Raw genomic sequence first — 19,657 nt, 5'->3', positions numbered from 1 at the left:
CAATTATTTTCTACGATTAATTTCTATCGGATTAAGCAGAAGTTAATTAAACAAAACAAACGAAATGATATGAAAAATTAACAACATACAAAGACTGGAGTATATTTATTAAGTAACGTTATGTCTGCATTATATCATGGACAAATTTTATGCAATTTTTATACGATTTTGTATAGACAAAAGCATGTTTTTCTCGGTTTTTTTTGTTTTGTTTTGTTTTAAGCACAAGTTTTAAATCTTACTCCGCCAGCCAATTACATTTTCTTTTATTTGTAGATAAAAAAATAAAATTTATCTTCAAATTATCAAGAAACGTGTTTACACGATCATCGATAATGGTCAATTCGACGAGGCATTCGTTTTCAAAGTGTTATACTTGAAAACATTTGCAAATAATATTTTATAAATATATTTATTTATCTAGAACAATGAAGAACGATTGAAACCTGATGGTTGATCGTAATTGATTCGACGTTTTCAAAATTTGAATATCGTGCTAACTGATACGAGTTCGTCATTCGTTTACACGAATTATATCGAAACGTGATATTATATCTGATTATTTTGTTTGATAACTATTTGTGAACTTATTTGGAATATCAATGATAACGATAATTTTTCGTCGATTTTGTCCCTATTAATTAGTTCACTATTATCGCTTCAATAGTCATCGTTTCTACAATACTATTCCTTTTTAGATTTTATTCTAAAATAAGTAAAAAGAATATATAATTGAAAATCGAAGAACCATGGAGAATTCTGTGATAAGTAACGAGAACGATGCGTAAGTTATATTTATACGATTTTAATGAATATTCTAATTAAGATTTTTCTAATATTTATCGCGTCAATAATTTATTTCGCATAACATATACATATACATACATCGATTATTTTATTACTAAATAAGATTGCATAAAAATTCTCTGATAATAAAGAAGAAATAACGACATTTTATAGATTTTGATAGATACAACTACTTCAATTAAGAACAGATATAAATTTATTGGATTGCATGTGTATATATATACGGTATAAAAATAATTTTAATAATTTAAATATGGAAATGAAAATGATGTAATATTCTTGGGATTATTCCTATTAAATAGATATGTAAGCATGTTTAATAGATATGTAAAGAATTTTTGGAAAAACCTATTGATAAGTAGTTATGTACAATTAGTTATTTATTGAATCAATTTCATTTTTTTAATCCTTATCGAAATATTATGTTATCAGAATAGAAAACAAGAGAAGTATAAGAGAACACAGAATATATATATATATATACACATATATATGCACACGCATTTGCGCATGAGCATACACACACACACACATATAAAATTTTATTAATTATAATATAGAGTTAACAAATATTATTAATTTATAAAAAATTAATAATATTTAGAAATAAAAAAGATATCAGAACGATGAAACGATATATTTAATTTGAAACATAAAATAATATTGCAAATATATTTAAACAAGAGAAAAAAAAAAGATTTGAATTTCATTGATGTTCGATGACTTATCGATAGTCGGTAATCGAGTATCGAGGTCCGACATTTTACTATCGAAAGGAACCGATCTTAGCCGATGTTAACCGATCTTTGTCTTCGATCCTTTCTCTCTCTCTCTCTTTCTCTCTTTCTCCGTTTGTCAATTTCTTTACAGTCCTTTCGTTTAACTCGGTTCGATTATGAGCATATCTTTATTTCGTATTTATTTAATGTGACACTGTAACTAAAACAGAAGAGAAAGAAAAAAAAAAGCAGGTATTTATACGTGCGACAGAGAGATAGAGATAGAGATAGAAAGAGATAAAGTATTAATGGATCGAGAAGTGGGAGATCGATAGATATAACAAAAAATCAGAGAGAGAGAGAGAGAGAGAGAGAGAATGAGACAGAGATAGTCTGTATACACATACATATATTATAAAAGCAAAAAGTAAAAGCAAGATAGATAGATAAAAAGAAAGAATGAAAGAGATAGGTGTATAGGCTATGTGAGGGAAAGCAGGAAGAGAAGGAGGAGGAGAAAGAGGAGGAAGAGGAGGACGAGGAGGAGGAGAAGGAGGATTCAGAGTTAAGCTATCTGTTAAAACAAACTGGCCAAGCTGGATGCACGTTCGAGCAACCAAAAGAGAAGCTATGCGGTGGCAAGCATTTGTTGTTTATTTAAGAAGTGACAAGACTACAGTATATTCTCGTCTTTTCAACGATTCGAAGAGGACAAAGTCGGTATCCGGGTATTTTTCTTCTTCTTCTTCTTCGTTTTTCTTCTTCTTCTTCTTCTTCTTCTTCGTTTTTCTTCTTTCACTTATACTTTTTCTACTTTCCTATTCTTTGCTTTTTCTTTCTCTCAAGACGTACTTTCTAAAATTATTTCTCTCCTCCTTCTTCTTCTTCTTGTTTCTTTTTCTTTCTTTTTCTTCTTTTCTTTTTTCTATTTTTTTATCTTCTTCTCCTTTTTCTTCTTCTTCTTCTTCTTCTTCTTCTTGTTTTCATACATCTTCTATAAATCGAATTTTCCTGTCTCGGAAGGAAAAGGTACGCGCTTATCATCGTCCAAAATCGATCGATCGATCGATCGATCCTTCGAGATAATATCGTCTTCGCCTAATATTTAACAATTTCGTCGTCGTCGTCGTCGTCGTTGTCGTCGTTGTCGTCGTTGTTGTCGTATTCATCCTCGTCGCCGTTTTCGTCCTCCTCGTCCTCCTGTTTGTCATCTTTTACGTTCGGAGTTTCTACTACTGTCATGGACAACGAGAAGATCAAACTGTGAGTTTATTATTTTCTATCGATCTTATTTATTCGGTTTACATTTACCACTCAGTTACTTATTTATTTCAAATCTCGAATTTCAAATAATTTCCAAATTATATACACACATATGTATATATATACATTCGAAGGATTTAGAAACAAATGGAGCCTCGTTGTTTCGATATTTACAATTTAAACGATTCTTTCGCGATTTGTTTTTTTCTTTTCTTTTTTCTTTTTTTTTTTTTCATTACTGTTACCATTATTGTTATTAATATTATTACTACTACTACTATTACTATTACTATTACTATACTCTATTACTACTATTGCTGTTACTATTGCTACTGCTATTACATTATTACTATTACTATTATTATTACTATTACATTTTTTCTTTCTCTCTCTCTCTCTCTCTTTCTCTCTCTCTTTTTCTCTCTTTCTTTCTCTCTTTCTCTTTCTTTTATTCTTTATTCAAATGTCATATCGCATACAGTCGTTACTTTTATCGTTCATTTAATACGTTCATGCATTTAATCGTCTTTCCACTATATTGAACGCATCACACGCGTGTTATCAGAGAATACACGACGGTACAATGCCATGAACAATTAAAAAAATCAAACATTGAAATTTCGTCGATGATTCCGTTGATTTTTTTATATTTACTCTCTTTATTTTCGTCGTACGAATACATAAAAGGTATATATACACTTATGTACACATACGTATGCATGCATTTTTGTTTAACGAAAGCATTAAAAATAAAATCGTTTGTCATTTTTTTCTTTCTTTCTTTTGTTTGTGTGTGTGTGTGTGTTTTTTTTTAATTAAACAAGATCGGTCGGTAAAGTAGGATTACGTATGTATCTACGGAAATATCGCACGTTGATTTTTCGTAAGATTACACTATCTTTGAAGATACATACATACATACATACATACATACATATATATATATTTGTGTAAATATATATGTATGTGTAAACGTTAATCGTATTACATGGTTAGCCCTGTACATTCTATAGCGTGTAATATAACGGTAATCGAGATCGACGACGATTCGGTCGTATACCTTTAGTCGCTTCGAAATTATGGAAAGTCGACCTTGAAACACTTTCCAACATGAGATACCATGTTCTTCTTTTTCTTCGTTCCTTACAATGAAATTGTTTATATACACATACATACAAACATACATACATACGTACGCACACACATACATATATATATATATATATATGGTTCGAATCGCAACCACAGATTGTAAACCGATCTATATTGGATCATTGATCGATTATCCGGTATTTTGTAACTTGGTATGTACTTTGGTTTTAAACGATTTTTATTCTTGGAAATCGATATATAATTTTACAATTGATCGTTAAAGAAAATAATCGTAATAATCGATATAAATTACTTTTCTTTTTTTTTTTTCTTTTTTCTACGAATCATATGAAATCTATTTAAAACGCACAAGGAATATATATGTATATTCCATATAAATTCTCATTATGTGTATTTGTATTATGGTATTAAATAGGGTAATATGTATAATCAGTAGATAATAGATACATATAATAATAAACACGAAAGAAACGAGGATAAATGTCTTATTATATTTAGTTGATTCGTTCGTTCGGATAAAAGTATTGTAACAATTTGTTGAGAAATATTGACAGAACGTACGGACTAATCTCTTATCATTGATAAAATGATACAAAAGCCAATGGATTATCTTTGTAATATCGTCGAACATTTAATTATCTTTGATATTAAAAATTATATAAATTCTTTACTAACGTATTACCTACCTCTTCTGGTTATTCGAATTATAATCCTATCGAATATATTGTTTCTCTTTTTTGTTTCGACATTTTCTTTCTTTTTTTTTTTTGTGAGATCCCGAAGACACGTTTAATAATTGTCGTTATTAAAAATTGAAAAGCTTTTCTGAATACCGGAAAAGACAAAGATAGAAGATCGTTTGTCGTATCAACATTTGTAGAAGGAAGTTCAACGATGCGCACTGTTAAACAAGCGATACGCAACGACGAGTTTGGCCTTCCTCTTTTGTCGTTCTAAATCTATTAATGAAAGAGAGAAAAATGATGAAAGAAAAAAACGAAAAAAAAAGGGAAAGAAAAGAAATTAATCAATGAAAGAGAAAAGACGTAGTTTCATTGATTTCGATCGAGTTTCATAATGACTCAATATTTTATTATTTATTATTGGATCAATATTTTGATACATTTGTAATAATAATCAGTATTTTAAATAGATGAACAATATTTCGTAATTTGTAAATGGGAATAGTGATTCGTTAATATTTTATTTAATGTAAATAGATGATCAATATTTATAATAAATCCAAATCGAATCCTGACACTTATAGATTTATATCATTCATTGATATTTTATTATAAAAATGATCAAAATATTCGCATTGTAGAAGATATTTCATTTATTTTAATATTAATTAATAAAAAATATTGAATTGATAAATGCAAATGGTTTTTTACAAGTACAAGTAATAGTTTTTATTGTACGAGTTAATCGTTGTCGTTGATAATCAATAGCATACTTAAAAACTGCAATTTTCGAAGATAAAAGCGATCATTATCGATGTTCTTAGAATTCTACAAACGTAAAGATTTGTCATTATAAATGTATGCATGTATGTCATGGACGACTTAACGTAAATCACATTGTACGATGATACAATTTTCGACTTGTGTCATAACGATTTTTTTACATGACATCCATCGTTATTTCTCTTCTTGACAAACGTAAGAACTTTACGAATAAGCAAAAAAAAGAAAAGGAAATGACGAAGAAAAAAATGGCGTTCGCTCAGCACGTTTCTGTACGTTTTATAATGATTTGTTTTGTTTTATATTAGATTTCTTTTTTTTCTAATCATCACCAATAAACGCATCGATAATCGCATAGACATATATTAGAAAATTAGAATTTTCGAAAATACGGAATAATTTTTATCGAAATTATTTGAAACGTTAAATGAAAAGTTTTGTTAACGTGTATACGTATATAATGAATGACTTAGCGTAGATCGCATTATGCGATAACATGATTGTCGATGTGTTATTATAATTTTTGCATATATTATTTGTTCACGTAGAACTGATTATTTTCTAATTATAATTTTCATTCACGTGAAACAAGTCGTGATTTTCTCTGAATTTTTTGTATTAATTTTTATTTTTATCGTTTTCCTTATTAACATTGATAAAGAACGGAGTAAGCTAAATGTAGAATTTTTAATGTAAAAATTTACTACGTTCAATGATTCTCTTCGTAAAAATATTGTAAATCGTTTATTCGTAGATTGACAAATTATTTTTGCAAAAATAATTTCAATATAACGAAACGAGAGATGATTGTTTTTTAATCGATACTTTAGAAATTAATATTTATATTAGTGATTATATATTTATTTATTTAATTATAAATAATTATATATATAATAGTATCATTAATAATAATAAAATTATAAATACTAATTTATTATTATTTTTATTGATATATATTTATAATTCTATATATATATATATGTAAATAAAATTATATACATACACATATACACACACAATAAACGTAGATACGAGAAATTAAACAAAGAAAAAAAAAACAATCATTTTCCAATCGATACATTAAAAAATAATTAATGGTTAGGTTTCGTTAATCGCATATAAACATAGATATTACAAATCATACGAAAAAGTACTAAAAAAATTGTTTCGATGGTGAAATTTCGGTATACGTAAGTAATCGGTTTTGTTCAATCACGTAAACTTTATAATAAAGATCAGTATATTGCGATCTTATCAGCGATGATTAAAATGTTATGCTTATCGGAATTTATTGATTCTTTTGCGTTTGTTATCTAAACGAGAATATCATACAAATTTCCATTTTAGAGTTTTAAAAAATTTGACTTGTACATATAAGTCTTTAAAAATTCATTCGATAGATACATATATATAGATACATATATATATGGGTACATACGTAAATCATATTTACGTTCCTAGTTTTATCAGATTCATAAAATGACATGAATTTATTTGCCTTATTGCATAATCACGAAGATTCATCAAGGTTCGAGCAAATGTATTCTAGTATTTTATATTACTTAATTGTTTCTGATAATTTCAATGTCTACCAATCTTTGATAAGAAACATTTTAATACTGTTACTTTATCTGATATCATATATATTTCTGTCTCTTTTAGTTGACATATATTCTTATTATTTACATACGATAATCAATAAAAACATATATATATATATATATATGTTTTTCGTTTTTAAGTATTTCAACAAAATTTTTACGTTTGAATTATTTGAAAATTATTTTGTTTTATTTATTTATTTCTTTAATAATCTGACAAACACAGATACGATATAATAAGTATGCATTTTTATTTTCGAGTAATAATTATTCCTTTATGTAATTTTGACGATTTTAATAAGTAACGCGTGTACAAAAATATTGTTTTTAATGTCCAACCATCTTCATTTCGTAATCGATAATCTTACCATTTATATACGTAGATACTTATTATATATTATACGTGATCAATTTTTAATCACGTAATAACACTAAACGCTTATGATTCTTTCAGGTTTAAAGATAAAGCTATCTATGGTTATGGAACAAGCATACCTCCTAATAATAATGAATCCGAAGAGGATATATCATCGAAGAAAGTGATATTTTGCGTTCATGGAAAATTATCGGGTTGTTGTACCGTTGTTAAAGGAATCGATGAAAATGTAACGATGGATTATCAACAAAATTCATCGAGTAAGATTTCATTTGAGACATAAAGTTTCATTTAAATAACAAACGTGTTAAATAATCATTGAAATTATTGCTTTGATTTGTTCGATAAGTCGTCTCGAAATTTGTAACGATTGCTATTTGATCGCTAGTAATTATTTCTTTCCTTCTTCTTCTTTTTCTTTTTTTTTTTTAAATCATTGAAAATGTATTTTTGTATTTTGTATGGAAAAAAGAAAAAAAAAGAAAAAAGAAATGTTTTGATGTCTTAGAGAAAGTTATGTAACATTTCTTTCACGTTTGAAAATTTTTTAATATATATATTTTAATAATATATTTTTATAAATATATTTTAATAATATATACGTATTTAGAATACATCGAGATAAAAAAAAAATCAATTTCATCTATTCCAATAATCGTTTTATTATACGAAAACATTTTTTTTTTACTATTTTGATAATCTAAATGTATAAAACTATGGATTATTTTTTATCGAAAATTGTTAATACTTTATATATAAATAGATAACACCATAGAGACACCATTCTCGTTCTCTAATATTTCATATATGAACGAACGATTTTAGAAATCTTATATCGAAAATTTCGAAATTACTTATTGACCGATCAAATTTATTTTAAAATTAAGAATCATTTCAATATATATTCGATATAATTCTAGTTTTACCAGAGGATCATTGTCATCGAGAAAGAAATGGGGAAGTTGATAAGAAAGCTCGGAAAAAGCTTTTACTTGCGAGTGGTCTTTGTGTTCTCTTCATGATAGCTGAAATAATTGGTAAATTATAATTTATTTTTACTTTCATTTTCTCTCTTTCTCTCTCTCTCTTTGTCTGTCTTTCTTTCTTTATACATACATACATTTGGTATATTAATCTTATGTATAATTAAACGTTATAATTACACAGGTGGTGTTCTCTCAAACAGTTTGGCCATAGCTACAGACGCAGCACACTTGCTAACTGATTTCGCATCATTCATGATTTCTCTATTCTCAATCTGGGTCGCAGGAAGGCCTGCAACAAGGAAAATGCCATTCGGTTGGTATCGTGCGGAAGTAAGTATCAGGTATAAACGGACTTTTACTTTCTAAAAGAAAAACAAGTACATTTTGTCGTTACGTTTTGTTATATTATCATTCCATTTGGTATATATATATATATATATATATATATATATATATATATATATATGTCGCTTTTGTAATAATTTTTTTTAAAGATAGATTTTGCTTACTTGTTACATGACAACTTTTTCAGGTGATCGGTGCATTAACGTCGGTACTATTGATATGGGTTGTCACAGGGATTCTATTCTATCTTGCTGTAGAGAGAATAATTAACAAGGATTTCCAGTTAGACGTCACGGTGATGTTAATTACCTCTGCGGTTGGTGTTGGGGTAAATCTAGTGTTAGTGATATTAAAACGATAATTATTATTATTATTATTATTATTATTATTATTAAAATGTAATGGTTATTATATTGGAACATTGTTTTCTATGTTATATTTGTTTAAGATAATATATAATTTAATAATTATAAATATGATATATATATATATATATTTATATCGTATTTATAATGTTTTACTCGTTATAGAATGGGGCTAAGTTTGCATCAACATGGTCATAGTCATGGTGGACATAGTCATCACGAACAAGATGATCATAAAACGAAAAAGATTACGGACGAAGAGAAGATATCTCACAAGGATGAACACGATAGAAAAAATATTAACGTTCGCGCTGCATTTATACATGTCATAGGCGATTTTATTCAAAGTATAGGCGTTTTTATCGCGGCATTAGTTATTTATTTTAAAGTGAGTATTTCTCTCTCTCTCTCTTTTTTCTTTTCTCTCTCTTTTTTCTTTCGTACCGTACTTTTTACAAAAATTTCTGAAAATATTTCATTTGTTATCATTATTATTTCAATTGTATTATTTTAGGGAGGATATATGCTTATGATTATTTTTCTTTTCTTTTTTTCTTTTTTTTTTTTTTTCTTTTCTTTTCTTTTCTTTTTTTAGCCAACATGGACCATAGTTGATCCTATCTGTACGTTCCTATTTTCAATATTAGTCATGCTCACGACAGTGGCAATCATCAAAGACGTTATGAACGTCCTCATGGAAGGAATGCCTAAAGGATTTGATTATTCTCAAGTAGAGAATACTTTCATGCAAATAGAAGGCGTTGTGAAAGTACATAATTTGAGGATTTGGGCTCTTTCACTCGACAAAACCGCTTTGTCAGCGCATTTAGCGATCAGTAAGTTTACGTATACGTGTCTGTTCTTCAGATAAGAAGATACTTTTTTTATACATTTTCTTTTTTTTTTTGGTCGTATGAGAGGAGGAGGAAGAAGAAGAAAATACAAAAATGATAAATGATAAAAATCCAGTCCAATCGTGTCGATAACTTTTCAATTTCAATTCGTTTGCGTATTATCATTTCGATTTAGAAATCGTTCATTGAACTTTACTTTTATTCTCTCTCTCTCTCTCACTTTCTTTCTTTCTTTATCTTTTTATCTTTCTCTTGTTCTTTATCTTGCAGAACCTGGTACCAGCCCACAAAATATTTTACGTACGGCCACGAGAAACATTCACGAAAGTTACAATTTCTTTGAGATGACGTTACAAATAGAAGAGTTCAACGAACGAATGGAAAATTGTGAACAGTGCAAAGCTTTATCACAATGAATTAACGTCGTTTTTATAGTTAATGCCGTTTTATCGTATTGTATGACGAGCTTCGACATCTATGAACTCCTATTTTTTGTCTTTCCTTTTTCCGTTCTTTTTTTTCTTTTCTTTTCTTTTTTTTTCTCATTTTTTATTTTTCTTTTTTTTTTTTTTCACAGAATATCACAGCAAGAGATACGAAATCTAACTTCGATTCGAGGCGCTAAGTCTCGAGATTGTTTAACGATAGATAGTTATACAATAATTCTCTTTTTACTTGAATAGATAAATTATAGTAAATTATAGTTCTCTCGGTGAACGAACATTAATGGGACCTAAAAAATTAATTTAAGATGGGTTCATAAGCGATTATATTTTTATCTTCGTTTTGTTCGTGTTTTTCCTTTTTTTTTTTTTAAGTTCGATATTCTTTATTATTATTATTATTATTATTATTATTATTATTATTATTATTATTATTATTATTATTATTATTATTATTATTATTCGTACGCCGTAAAGAGAGAAAAAAAAGAAGCCATCTTAAGGAATATCGATAGCAATATCTTGCAATATAATTTAAAACTTAATTGTGTTAGTTAATAACAGTATCAATAATACGAAGGTGCGTAAAATATGGTGCTCTTATACCTTGTGAATTGTGCATTAATAAAAATAAAAGTAAAATCTTTTTTGATAGATGACTTTTAATCAATCGTAATCATGTTACAAGCATTAGAATATCGCGAATTGTTTTCTATTCTTACTCATTAATATTTCAAATGCATAGGTATGTACAAAAAAAAAAAGAAAGAAAGGTAATTTAAAGTGTACTATTAGAGTGTTTTAATCATTGTAAAAATTTATTATGTTAAATTATATTATAATTCTATCATATTATAATATTTTAAGTCATGTTATATTATATTGTATTATATTGTTACAACATAAGAACTGTACAAAATTAAGTATACATATGATGTATTATGCTTATAAGAAAGCAATTTATATATATGATAGAGTAAATATCTCTTCGATTTTCAAATTTTGTATTATATTACATTATCACAACATAAGTATTGTACAAAATTATATATGTATATATATATATATATATATATATATATATATATATATATATATATATATATATATATATATACACATATAATATATCATGCTTCTATATATGCAATTTAAATGTCTGTATAATCATAAAATACAATATATTTTATATTTATTAATAATGAAAGTAAAATCAAATTTTATTGTCGTGAATAAAAATTCAATGGATTCTCTATGTAACTTTGATGCATAAATTTATTCTGAATTAAATTCAATTCGTTTCATTAGGTCTATCGCAAAGATAAAATTAACAAATATACAAATACATAAGAATTGTTCATTTAATGATATAGGATAATTGTATTTTATAATTATATAAATCATTGCAAATCTTATTTCAATACTTTGTATATGTGAAGATGACATTTAATGATTTCCACGTGTTCTTATTTTTTCGTTCTTATTGTTTGATAGTAACATATAGTGAATATATATATTTCTAGGGAATAAATGAAGAATGTAAGAGATTGAGAATCCCTGGTATAGAATATGAATTAACTTATAACCGCGCCATCTAACGTTACAAATATGAAGTTGAAATCGTAGTCAATATTTTACAATGAAGTAAATCTGACATTTTGTATGGTTATTGTAAAATTATTATTATTATAAATAATAACCTGTGAGATCACTGGTTGCAATATGGTTATTGAAAGTTATATATAAACTACAATTTTCGTAATGTATTATTAGTTCTGTATATGTTTTAATTCTGATTGTGTGAGAAAATGAAAGAAACACTGTAAAAGACATCTTTTTTCAGACATTTGAAAGCTTTGACGCATTTCTGTACTCGCATCAGTAGAAAATAGAAAATGTTTGTCTATCTAAGCAAAAAAATAGCAATACCAAATAATTTTCGTTTGAATTGTATAGCATGGAATCAAAAAGAAGGTTATATCGCTGTAGGTGGAGAGGATGGTCTTTTGAAGGTATTACGAGTTGAATCTGTCATGGGAAATAATAATATGAATGGAAAATCTCGTAATTTGACTGCAGCTAGTAACCTCACTATGAATCAAACTTTAGAAGGTCATAACGGACACGTACAAGTAGTTACTTGGAACGAAGAACATCAAAAGCTTACATCAAGCGATCAAAATGGTGTTATTATCGTTTGGATGATGTATAAAGGTTCTTGGTACGAGGAAATGATAAATAATCGTAATAAATCTGTTGTAAAAAGTATGGCATGGAGTCAAGATGGTCAAAAGATATGTATAGTATATGAAGACGGCGCTGTAATTGTTGGTTCTGTCGATGGCAATAGAATATGGGGAAAGGAATTGAAGAATGTTTCTTTATGCAGCGTGCAATGGTCGCCCGATGGAAAATTACTTTTGTTTGGCTTAAAGAATGGAGAACTTCACTTGTATGACAATCAAGGCATATTTTTAACTAAGCTAAATACAATACAGCAAATCCCTGGGCAATTGCAAGTAATAGTTACGTTGCAGTGGTATAATGGGAGAAATGGATATATCGCTGTAGACTGTCCTACTTTAGCTATTTGTTATCAAAGCGGCAAAATATTATTAATAAAAGATACTAACGATGACAATCCGGTTATCGTAGAAACTGGCATGACAGCTGCATGGTGTTGTTGGAATAGTCACGGTTCTATATTAGCTGTGACCGGTATGATGCCATTTTTAACTAATGGAGAAACAAAGGATGTAAATGCTATTCAATTTTATACTCAATTTGGGGAACATATGAGAACTTTAAAAATACCTGGTAGAGAAGTAACGGCATGCGCGTGGGAAGGAGGATCATTGAGAGTAGCTTTGTCTGTCGATTCTCACATATATTTTGCAAATATACGTCCAGATTATAAATGGACTTACTTCAGTAATACCGTTGTATTTACAAATGAAAAAATAAGTAAGGATGGCATATGCGTTACGTTCTGGAATACTAGTAATAATACTTGCTGCACTAAATTTGTACGTACTTTAATTTCTATAGCTTCCTACGGAGAACATTGTGTTCTAGCAGTAAAGAATGATCCGACGCAAGGATCTGAACAATTTGCATTATTAGTTTGCAATACTATAGCCACACCAATAGATACTAAATTTTTAGATATGGAGCCTTTGTATGTGACTATCACCAGTAATATTGTTATTGCAGCTTCAAAAAATAATTTTGTACTTTGGACTTTTCGTACACCTCGTAATTCAGCATTGCTTGCTGGAAAATTACGAAAGGAAAAACTTTATCACGTGGATGATACTCCAACCGGAATAACAGAAGTTATACAGGATTTGGATAGAGATAGATCTTTCGAATCACCTACAAGTACCAAAGCTACGATGGATCCAATTTCTTGCATTTGTGCAACTGAAAAGTTATTCCTTGTTGGAAGAGAATCGGGAATGATACAACGTTACTCTCTACCGCAAGTTACTCTTATGAATCGATACAATACATCTTGCAGACTTTACAAAATGGCTATTAATTGCGATTCAACTCGTGTTTCTATCATGGATACGTCTGGGGTTCTTACCATGTTGGATTTAGATACACACAAAGGTTCTGATTCTTTAAATACGAAAATAGGAGATGATGTAAGTAAATTTGAAAGAAAAGATGTGTGGGGAATGCGTTGGGCTCAAGACAATCCTCTATTACTTGCAATTATGGAAAAAACAAGAATGTATGTATTAAGAGGATTAGATCCCGAAGAACCGATATCTTGTTATGGATATATTTGCTCTTTCCAAGATTTAGAAATACGATGTGTTTTATTGGATGATCTAATAGAAAGACCAGACGAAATAAAAAATGATTTAATAATAGATTTGGAAGTAAAATCGTTAAGAGATACAAGAGAGCTATTAGCCAAGGTAGGATTGAAAGAAGCTAATAATTTTATTCAGGATAATCCACATCCTCGATTATGGAGATTATTAGCTGAGTCAGCGTTAAAGGTGTTAGATCTAGAAACTGCAGAGAATGCGATGGTTCGTTGTACGGATTACTTGGGTATACAATTTATCAAACGTTTAAGGAACGTTCATAACGATCAGTTAAAAAAAGCAGAAGTGGCAGCATTTCTTGGGAATTATGACGAAGCTGAGAAATTATATTTGGACATGGATAGAAGAGATCTTGCTATAACGTTGCGTCAAAAACTGGGAGATTATTTTCGCGTCGTTCAATTAATGAAAATGGGTATTGGTGGATCCGACAAGCAAATGGAGCATGCCTTCAATAAAATAGGAGATTCTTTTGCGGAAAGACAAAATTGGGAAGGAGCTAGAGAATATTACGAGAAGGGACGCAATTTAGAGAAACTTATTCAATGTTATTACAAACTCGAAGACTTTATACAGCTGGCAGGAACAGTGGATCAATTACCCGACAAAAGTCCAGTATTAAAAACCGTAGCAAGAATGTTAGCTTCTGTAGGTATGTGTTCGCAAGCAGTAGCAGCTTATATCAAATATGGTGATGTCAAATTGGCAGTGGACACGTGCGTGCGTCTTAATCATTGGGACCAAGCTATCGATTTAGCAAAAACTTACAAAATGGCACAGATTGGCGAACTTCTTAATAAATATGCTAATCATCTTTTATCAAACGGTAAAAGATTGCAAGCGATAGAGTTATATAAAAAAGCAAATTATTACTTGGAAGCTGCGAAATTATTGATAAAACTTGCGGAAGAACAAGCTAAAATCAGGACAAACCCATTGAGAGTTAAAAAGATATATGTTCTCGCTGCCTTATTGATAGAGGATCATATTAATAGCGTACCAACGATAAAGGGAGGACGTAGCAACGTCGTAATGGGTTTAACAGAAAGCAACGAGGATACCAAAATAATAGAAAATGCTTGGCGTGGTGCTGAAGCATATCATTTTCTTTTATTGGCACATAGACAAATATACGATGGTAATTTCGATGCCTCCATGAAAACTGCTTTAAGACTTAGAGAATACGAGGACATTTTGGAACTGGAAGATATTTATTGTCTACTTGCGTTATCGAGCGCTGTTAATCATGCCTTTGCTACATGTTCCAAAGCGTTTATTAAATTGGAAGCTTTTGAAGCTATTACAGACTCGAAAAGAGAAGAATACGAGGAACTCGCCGTAAATATCTTTACGAAATACAGTCCAAAGGACACGCGTAATGTAAAAGCCGAATGCGTAAATTGTGAGACGTTAATACCTGATTGGTGTGTCGTATGTCCGAATTGTATGTCTAGATTTCCGCCTTGTATAGTCTCTGGTAAACCTTTGATGGATCTCAGTAATGCTTGGATTTGCACCGTCTGTAGACATCATGTAGCAACGGAACGTGATGTCGTTAATATTAATGCTTGCCCATTGTGTCATAGTACGATCACGTATATGTAGAACAAATGATTCTATATACATACATACATACATACATACATACATACATATATATATATTTAATCGTTATTTAGATTCCGTCCAACGATATTTGTACAAAACTATTAATAATAACAATAATAGTAATAATTTAATAATTTAGTTTGCTTATCACGAGTGCACTTACTTAATTTTCTATGCAAGAAACGAACACTCGTATGATCTCGAATATTAGAAGACTGTCTCTTATTTCTCACATTATTCTAATATAATACGTAATTTCATCCGTCCAATCGACCCTAAGAATGATGAATTATTCAAAGTACAAAAAAAGAAAATTGTTAAATACAAAAATGAAAATATATAAGATTAAAATAATCAACGAGTCTTGCGCGTGTGTCTTCCTCTCCTCCCTCTAAACTTTCCTTTCATATTTTTAATCGATAATATTATATTAAGAATCAACATCCGAAATGAAGTTTCTTATCGAAAACAAAAAACAAAAAATAAATAAACGATCGTATAATTACGCGCGCGTAGTATAGAAAAGAAAATCGAAATCAACGAGTTCGTTTATCGCTTTTTCTAATTACAATTAATAATCAACAATTTTTTATTATTTTTTCTTCGATAAAGTCAAAAGGAGGGGAGGAGGTTCACGGAGAAGGATAATGAGGTGGAGGGGGGGTGGGGGTGGGGGGGAGATCCGCTAAAATGAAGAGATATAGGAGGGGAGGGGGGATGATGTACGTTGATCGGAAAAAAATTGAACAACGATTCAAACGTGTAACCCTTTTACTTGAAGCGTTGCGCATGCCGGTTGCGCATGCGCGTGGTTCGTTGGCACGCGCTTCCAAGCACGAGTCGCAACAGTGCGTCTCGGGCGATCGTGGGAGGAGGATCGATGCGTTTTCGTTTCTCTCCGTAGCATCGCGTTTCTTCTACCAATATATCCTATCGCGTGTTATATATTATTTATTTTTCAAGACTATCTCTTAAGTTTTCCTTTCTTTCGTTTACTTCTTTTTTTTTTCTTTCTCTATCTCTCTATCTTTTTTCACTCTCCATCTCTCTCTTTCTCTCTCTCTCTCTCTCTCTCTCTCTCTCTCTCTTTCTGTTTCTCTGTGTGTGTCTCCGTCTATCTTTCTATCTCTCCATAATTTTTAATCTTCGTCGTCATCGTCGTCATCGTCGTCATCGTCGTCACCGTCGTCGTCGTTTTATCGTGCTAATAATAATATATTAACAAAGTGATACTTAAGTCGATTATAATTCGAACTGTTTATTTATTGTTTATTAACTCGAGTGAATTCTTTTTTTATAACGCTGCTTGCTTGTGCATAAATCTCGATTAATTTCCTTCTCTCTCTTTCTCTCTCTCTCTCTCTCTCTCTCTCTCTCTCTCTCTCTTTTCTTTCTCTCGGAAAAGAAGATAAAGAAGAGGACAAAGAAGAAAAAGAAGAAGTAGTAATAGAAGAAGAAGAAGAAGAAGAAGAAGAACACAAGGAAGAAGAAAAAGAAGAAAATATGAGTGGTGATAGAACGTCGAAGACGATGGTTCTATTAATTGTTTCGATCGTCCTTTCTTCCCTTTGGACGACGTCCGTCAACGGCGCCGGCTTGAAATGTGATGCTGTCAGGCCAGATTTCGAAGCACAGGGCTTTCCATTGAGCGATATACCGAAAGAACCAATTTCATGTAAGTTTATTTATTTCATATTTATCGAGTATTTATTATTAATAACGACGATAATAATATGATAATAATATGACGATAATAATAATTATAACAATAACAATAATCATAATAATAATGGTCAACGATTATATCCGGCTTTTTTTTTTAAGGAAAAAAAAAAAGAAAAAAAATGGTTGCTGGGACGTGGATAAGCGAAGTATCGTGGGGAGGGGGGTCGTTAACGCGAAGGAATAGGGGGGCAGGGGGCTTGGGATAGGGGGACGATGTACGTTGGTTGTAATGGCGCTAATAATACGTTAAACAAACGAATAGATACATTATAGGACGATGTGATTGGTCCATTCTGATGTTAATCGATTTCGATATTGATTTCGATTATCGAATATCGTTTTCTTGCAAACTTCCGACAGTTAACGAAGAAGAATGTCGATAAGTAGAACGAAATTTTCTTCTACGACGTTTTCTCCTTCTTTATTGGTTTTATTTTTTTTTCTTTTTTCTTTTTTTACGTGAACGAATTTGTGTTCGGGAGTTATATATCGCAGTGTGTGCCTGTGTATCTTTGTGTGTGTGTGTGTGTGTGGCTATGTGTATCTTTGTGTATGTGATTCTTTTTTGTACAAGATTTGGAAGGAAATTATTCAAGGATAATCGACTTTTACACTTATGCACGTATGTATTCAATTAATTTCATTAATTTCATTAAAAAGAAAATGTCTCTTTTTTACGATTCTTTTCTCTTAACGAAAACGTCGTAAGTTGTTATGATCTATCGATAAAATTTCGAAAATTAACAAGGGAATATTTTTATAATCGTTTTATGGTGTATAAATGGGTTTTAGCTTGCGAGAAATATATATATGTGTATATATATATAAGTACGTGAAATGGGATTTAGCGTGAAAGTGTGACGTTATCCACCCTCTTAACGAGAACATTTGGTGGGTGGTGGGTAGAGGAGGGGATGAAACTGAGAAATTCTCTCTCTCTTTCTCTTTCTTTCTTTCTCGTACAATATGATCGTCCTTGTTGTAACTAGTCCTGCCGTGTATCGTTCGTTTGTAGATCGTAAATTATCCCAACTGTACTACTGTCTTTGTACGTATGCGTACATCCTAAAATAGTTTTGCACAGCTGCGACCGTTGCTTGCTTGGTTGATAGGTTTTCAAAGCTTTTCTAATTTCGAATGGTGATTTTCTTTTTATTCCTTGTTTCGTTTTCCTTCTCCTTTTTTTTCATTTTTTTTTCTTTTTTCTGTTTCTTCATAATTGACGTAACGTATAAGATAAAAAAAGAAAGAAAATGAAAATAAAAAGTAAAAGAAAAAAAAAAGAGCGAAACTTAATGAGCGGCATAAGCAGGTGACTTTTTTCGTTTCTTCTTCTTCTTCTTCTTTTTCTTCTTCTTTTTTCTTCTTTATTCCTCTTTTAATTAGCGTTATTGCACGGTTAAAATAAGAAATAAAAAATAAAACGAACAAACGAAAGCAAAACTTAATGAACAGCGTAAGTAAGTGGGTGACTTTTCTTTCTTTTCTTTTTTGTTTCTTCCTTTTCTTCTTCTTCTTCTTCTTCTTTTTCTTTCTTTCTTCTTTTAATTAGCGTTTAAAAAGGGAAAAAATAAAAATAATACAAAAAAAAAATAGAAAAGGTAACGAACGAAAGGGTAAAACTTAATGAGCGATATATGCAGGTTACCTTTTTCTTTTTTGTTTCTTTCTTTTTTACTTTCTTTTTTTGTTTTCTTTATTATTTTTCTTAGAATTAATGTATATTGTATATTATCGTAAAAAAATAAATAAATAAATAAATAAGAATGAAACTTAATAAGCAATAGATCTTGTGCTCTCTCTCTCTCTTTCTCTCTCTTTCTTCTCTTCCTCTCTCTTTCTTTCTCGATAGCAGAATCGTAAATCCAAATATCCTGCGAGAACGGTCGGGATTTATTTCGCGAAATTCCAGGGAGTTGATTTGTGAGGTCCCGCGACGCGTCAGCTACCATAATTTATGGCCGATGAGTTATGCGTTTTGTTCACTTAAGGGAGGACTCATTGGTAAAAGAAAAAAGAAAGAGAGAGAGAGAGAGAGAGAGAGAAGTTTGAGGGAGAGGGGAGTAAGAACGAACGAAGTATAAAAGGAGAACGTGAAATACGAGATTCTCCAATCGATTCTCGAAAATCGAATTTAGTTTACT

At 29.9% G+C, this 19,657-nt stretch overlaps 3 protein-coding genes across 14 annotated transcripts in view; all 3 read left to right on the top strand.

Annotated features, from left to right (window-relative positions):
* Window positions 1-19,657, top strand: part of LOC127070651 (glypican-6) — a 265,597-nt gene that overhangs the window by 114,631 nt on the left and 131,309 nt on the right. Inside the window, exon 2 of one of the 3 annotated variants that reach the window (XM_051008900.1) lies at window positions 17,274-17,463. In XM_051008900.1, the coding sequence (XP_050864857.1) occupies window positions 17,292-17,463 (172 nt within the window). In that variant the 5' untranslated portion in view covers window positions 17,274-17,291. Of the gene's footprint in view, window positions 1-16,620; window positions 17,464-17,798; window positions 18,136-19,657 lie in introns of those variants that run through there. The other 2 variants (XM_051008899.1, XM_051008901.1) reach the window with 2 other exon arrangements.
* On the top strand, window positions 110-10,990 carry LOC127070658 (zinc transporter 2). 8 transcript variants are annotated; one of them, XM_051008927.1, is made up of 9 exons: window positions 2,122-2,242; window positions 2,550-2,789; window positions 7,424-7,605; window positions 8,266-8,382; window positions 8,513-8,661; window positions 8,864-9,015; window positions 9,207-9,429; window positions 9,637-9,877; window positions 10,166-10,990. In XM_051008927.1, exons 2-9 carry the CDS (start codon window positions 2,767-2,769, stop codon window positions 10,309-10,311), a joined length of 1,233 nt encoding a protein of 410 aa, XP_050864884.1. In that variant the 5' UTR covers window positions 2,122-2,242; window positions 2,550-2,766; the 3' UTR covers window positions 10,312-10,990. The 8 variants fall into 8 exon arrangements, with proteins under 8 accessions (XP_050864881.1, XP_050864879.1, XP_050864884.1 ...); XM_051008926.1 differs by having other exon boundaries at window positions 2,122-2,254; XM_051008929.1 differs by having other exon boundaries at window positions 2,129-2,246.
* LOC127070637 (WD repeat-containing protein 35) lies at window positions 11,789-16,142 on the top strand. 3 transcript variants are annotated; one of them, XM_051008852.1, is made up of 2 exons: window positions 11,789-12,096; window positions 12,182-16,142. In XM_051008852.1, exon 2 carries the CDS (start codon window positions 12,234-12,236, stop codon window positions 15,783-15,785), a length of 3,552 nt encoding a protein of 1,183 aa, XP_050864809.1. In that variant the 5' UTR covers window positions 11,789-12,096; window positions 12,182-12,233; the 3' UTR covers window positions 15,786-16,142. The 3 variants fall into 3 exon arrangements, with proteins under 3 accessions (XP_050864809.1, XP_050864806.1, XP_050864807.1); XM_051008849.1 differs by having other exon boundaries at window positions 11,789-12,101; XM_051008850.1 differs by having other exon boundaries at window positions 11,789-12,110.

This window comes from Vespula vulgaris, chromosome 19, assembly GCF_905475345.1.
Source record: "Vespula vulgaris chromosome 19, iyVesVulg1.1, whole genome shotgun sequence".
NCBI lineage: Eukaryota > Metazoa > Arthropoda > Insecta > Hymenoptera > Vespidae > Vespula > Vespula vulgaris.
Note: the sequence above shows the minus strand (reverse complement) of the source record. Positions and strands in the feature narration are given on the sequence as shown.

What these genes read in the sequence shown, in the direction of transcription:
- LOC127070658 (XM_051008922.1), top strand. Translation starts at nt 2,127, where the DNA reads ATGCACGTTCGAGCAACCAAAAGAGAAGCTATGCGGTGGCAAGCATTT. An exon ending in CATGATAGCTGAAATAATTG is followed by an intron (nt 8,383 to 8,512) that starts GTAAATTATAAT and finishes ATAATTACACAG; the next exon opens with GTGGTGTTCTCTCAAACAGT. An exon ending in GTCAGCGCATTTAGCGATCA is followed by an intron (nt 9,878 to 10,165) that starts GTAAGTTTACGT and finishes TTTATCTTGCAG; the next exon opens with AACCTGGTACCAGCCCACAA.
- LOC127070637 (XM_051008852.1), top strand. Translation starts at nt 12,234, where the DNA reads ATGTTTGTCTATCTAAGCAAAAAAATAGCAATACCAAATAATTTTCGT.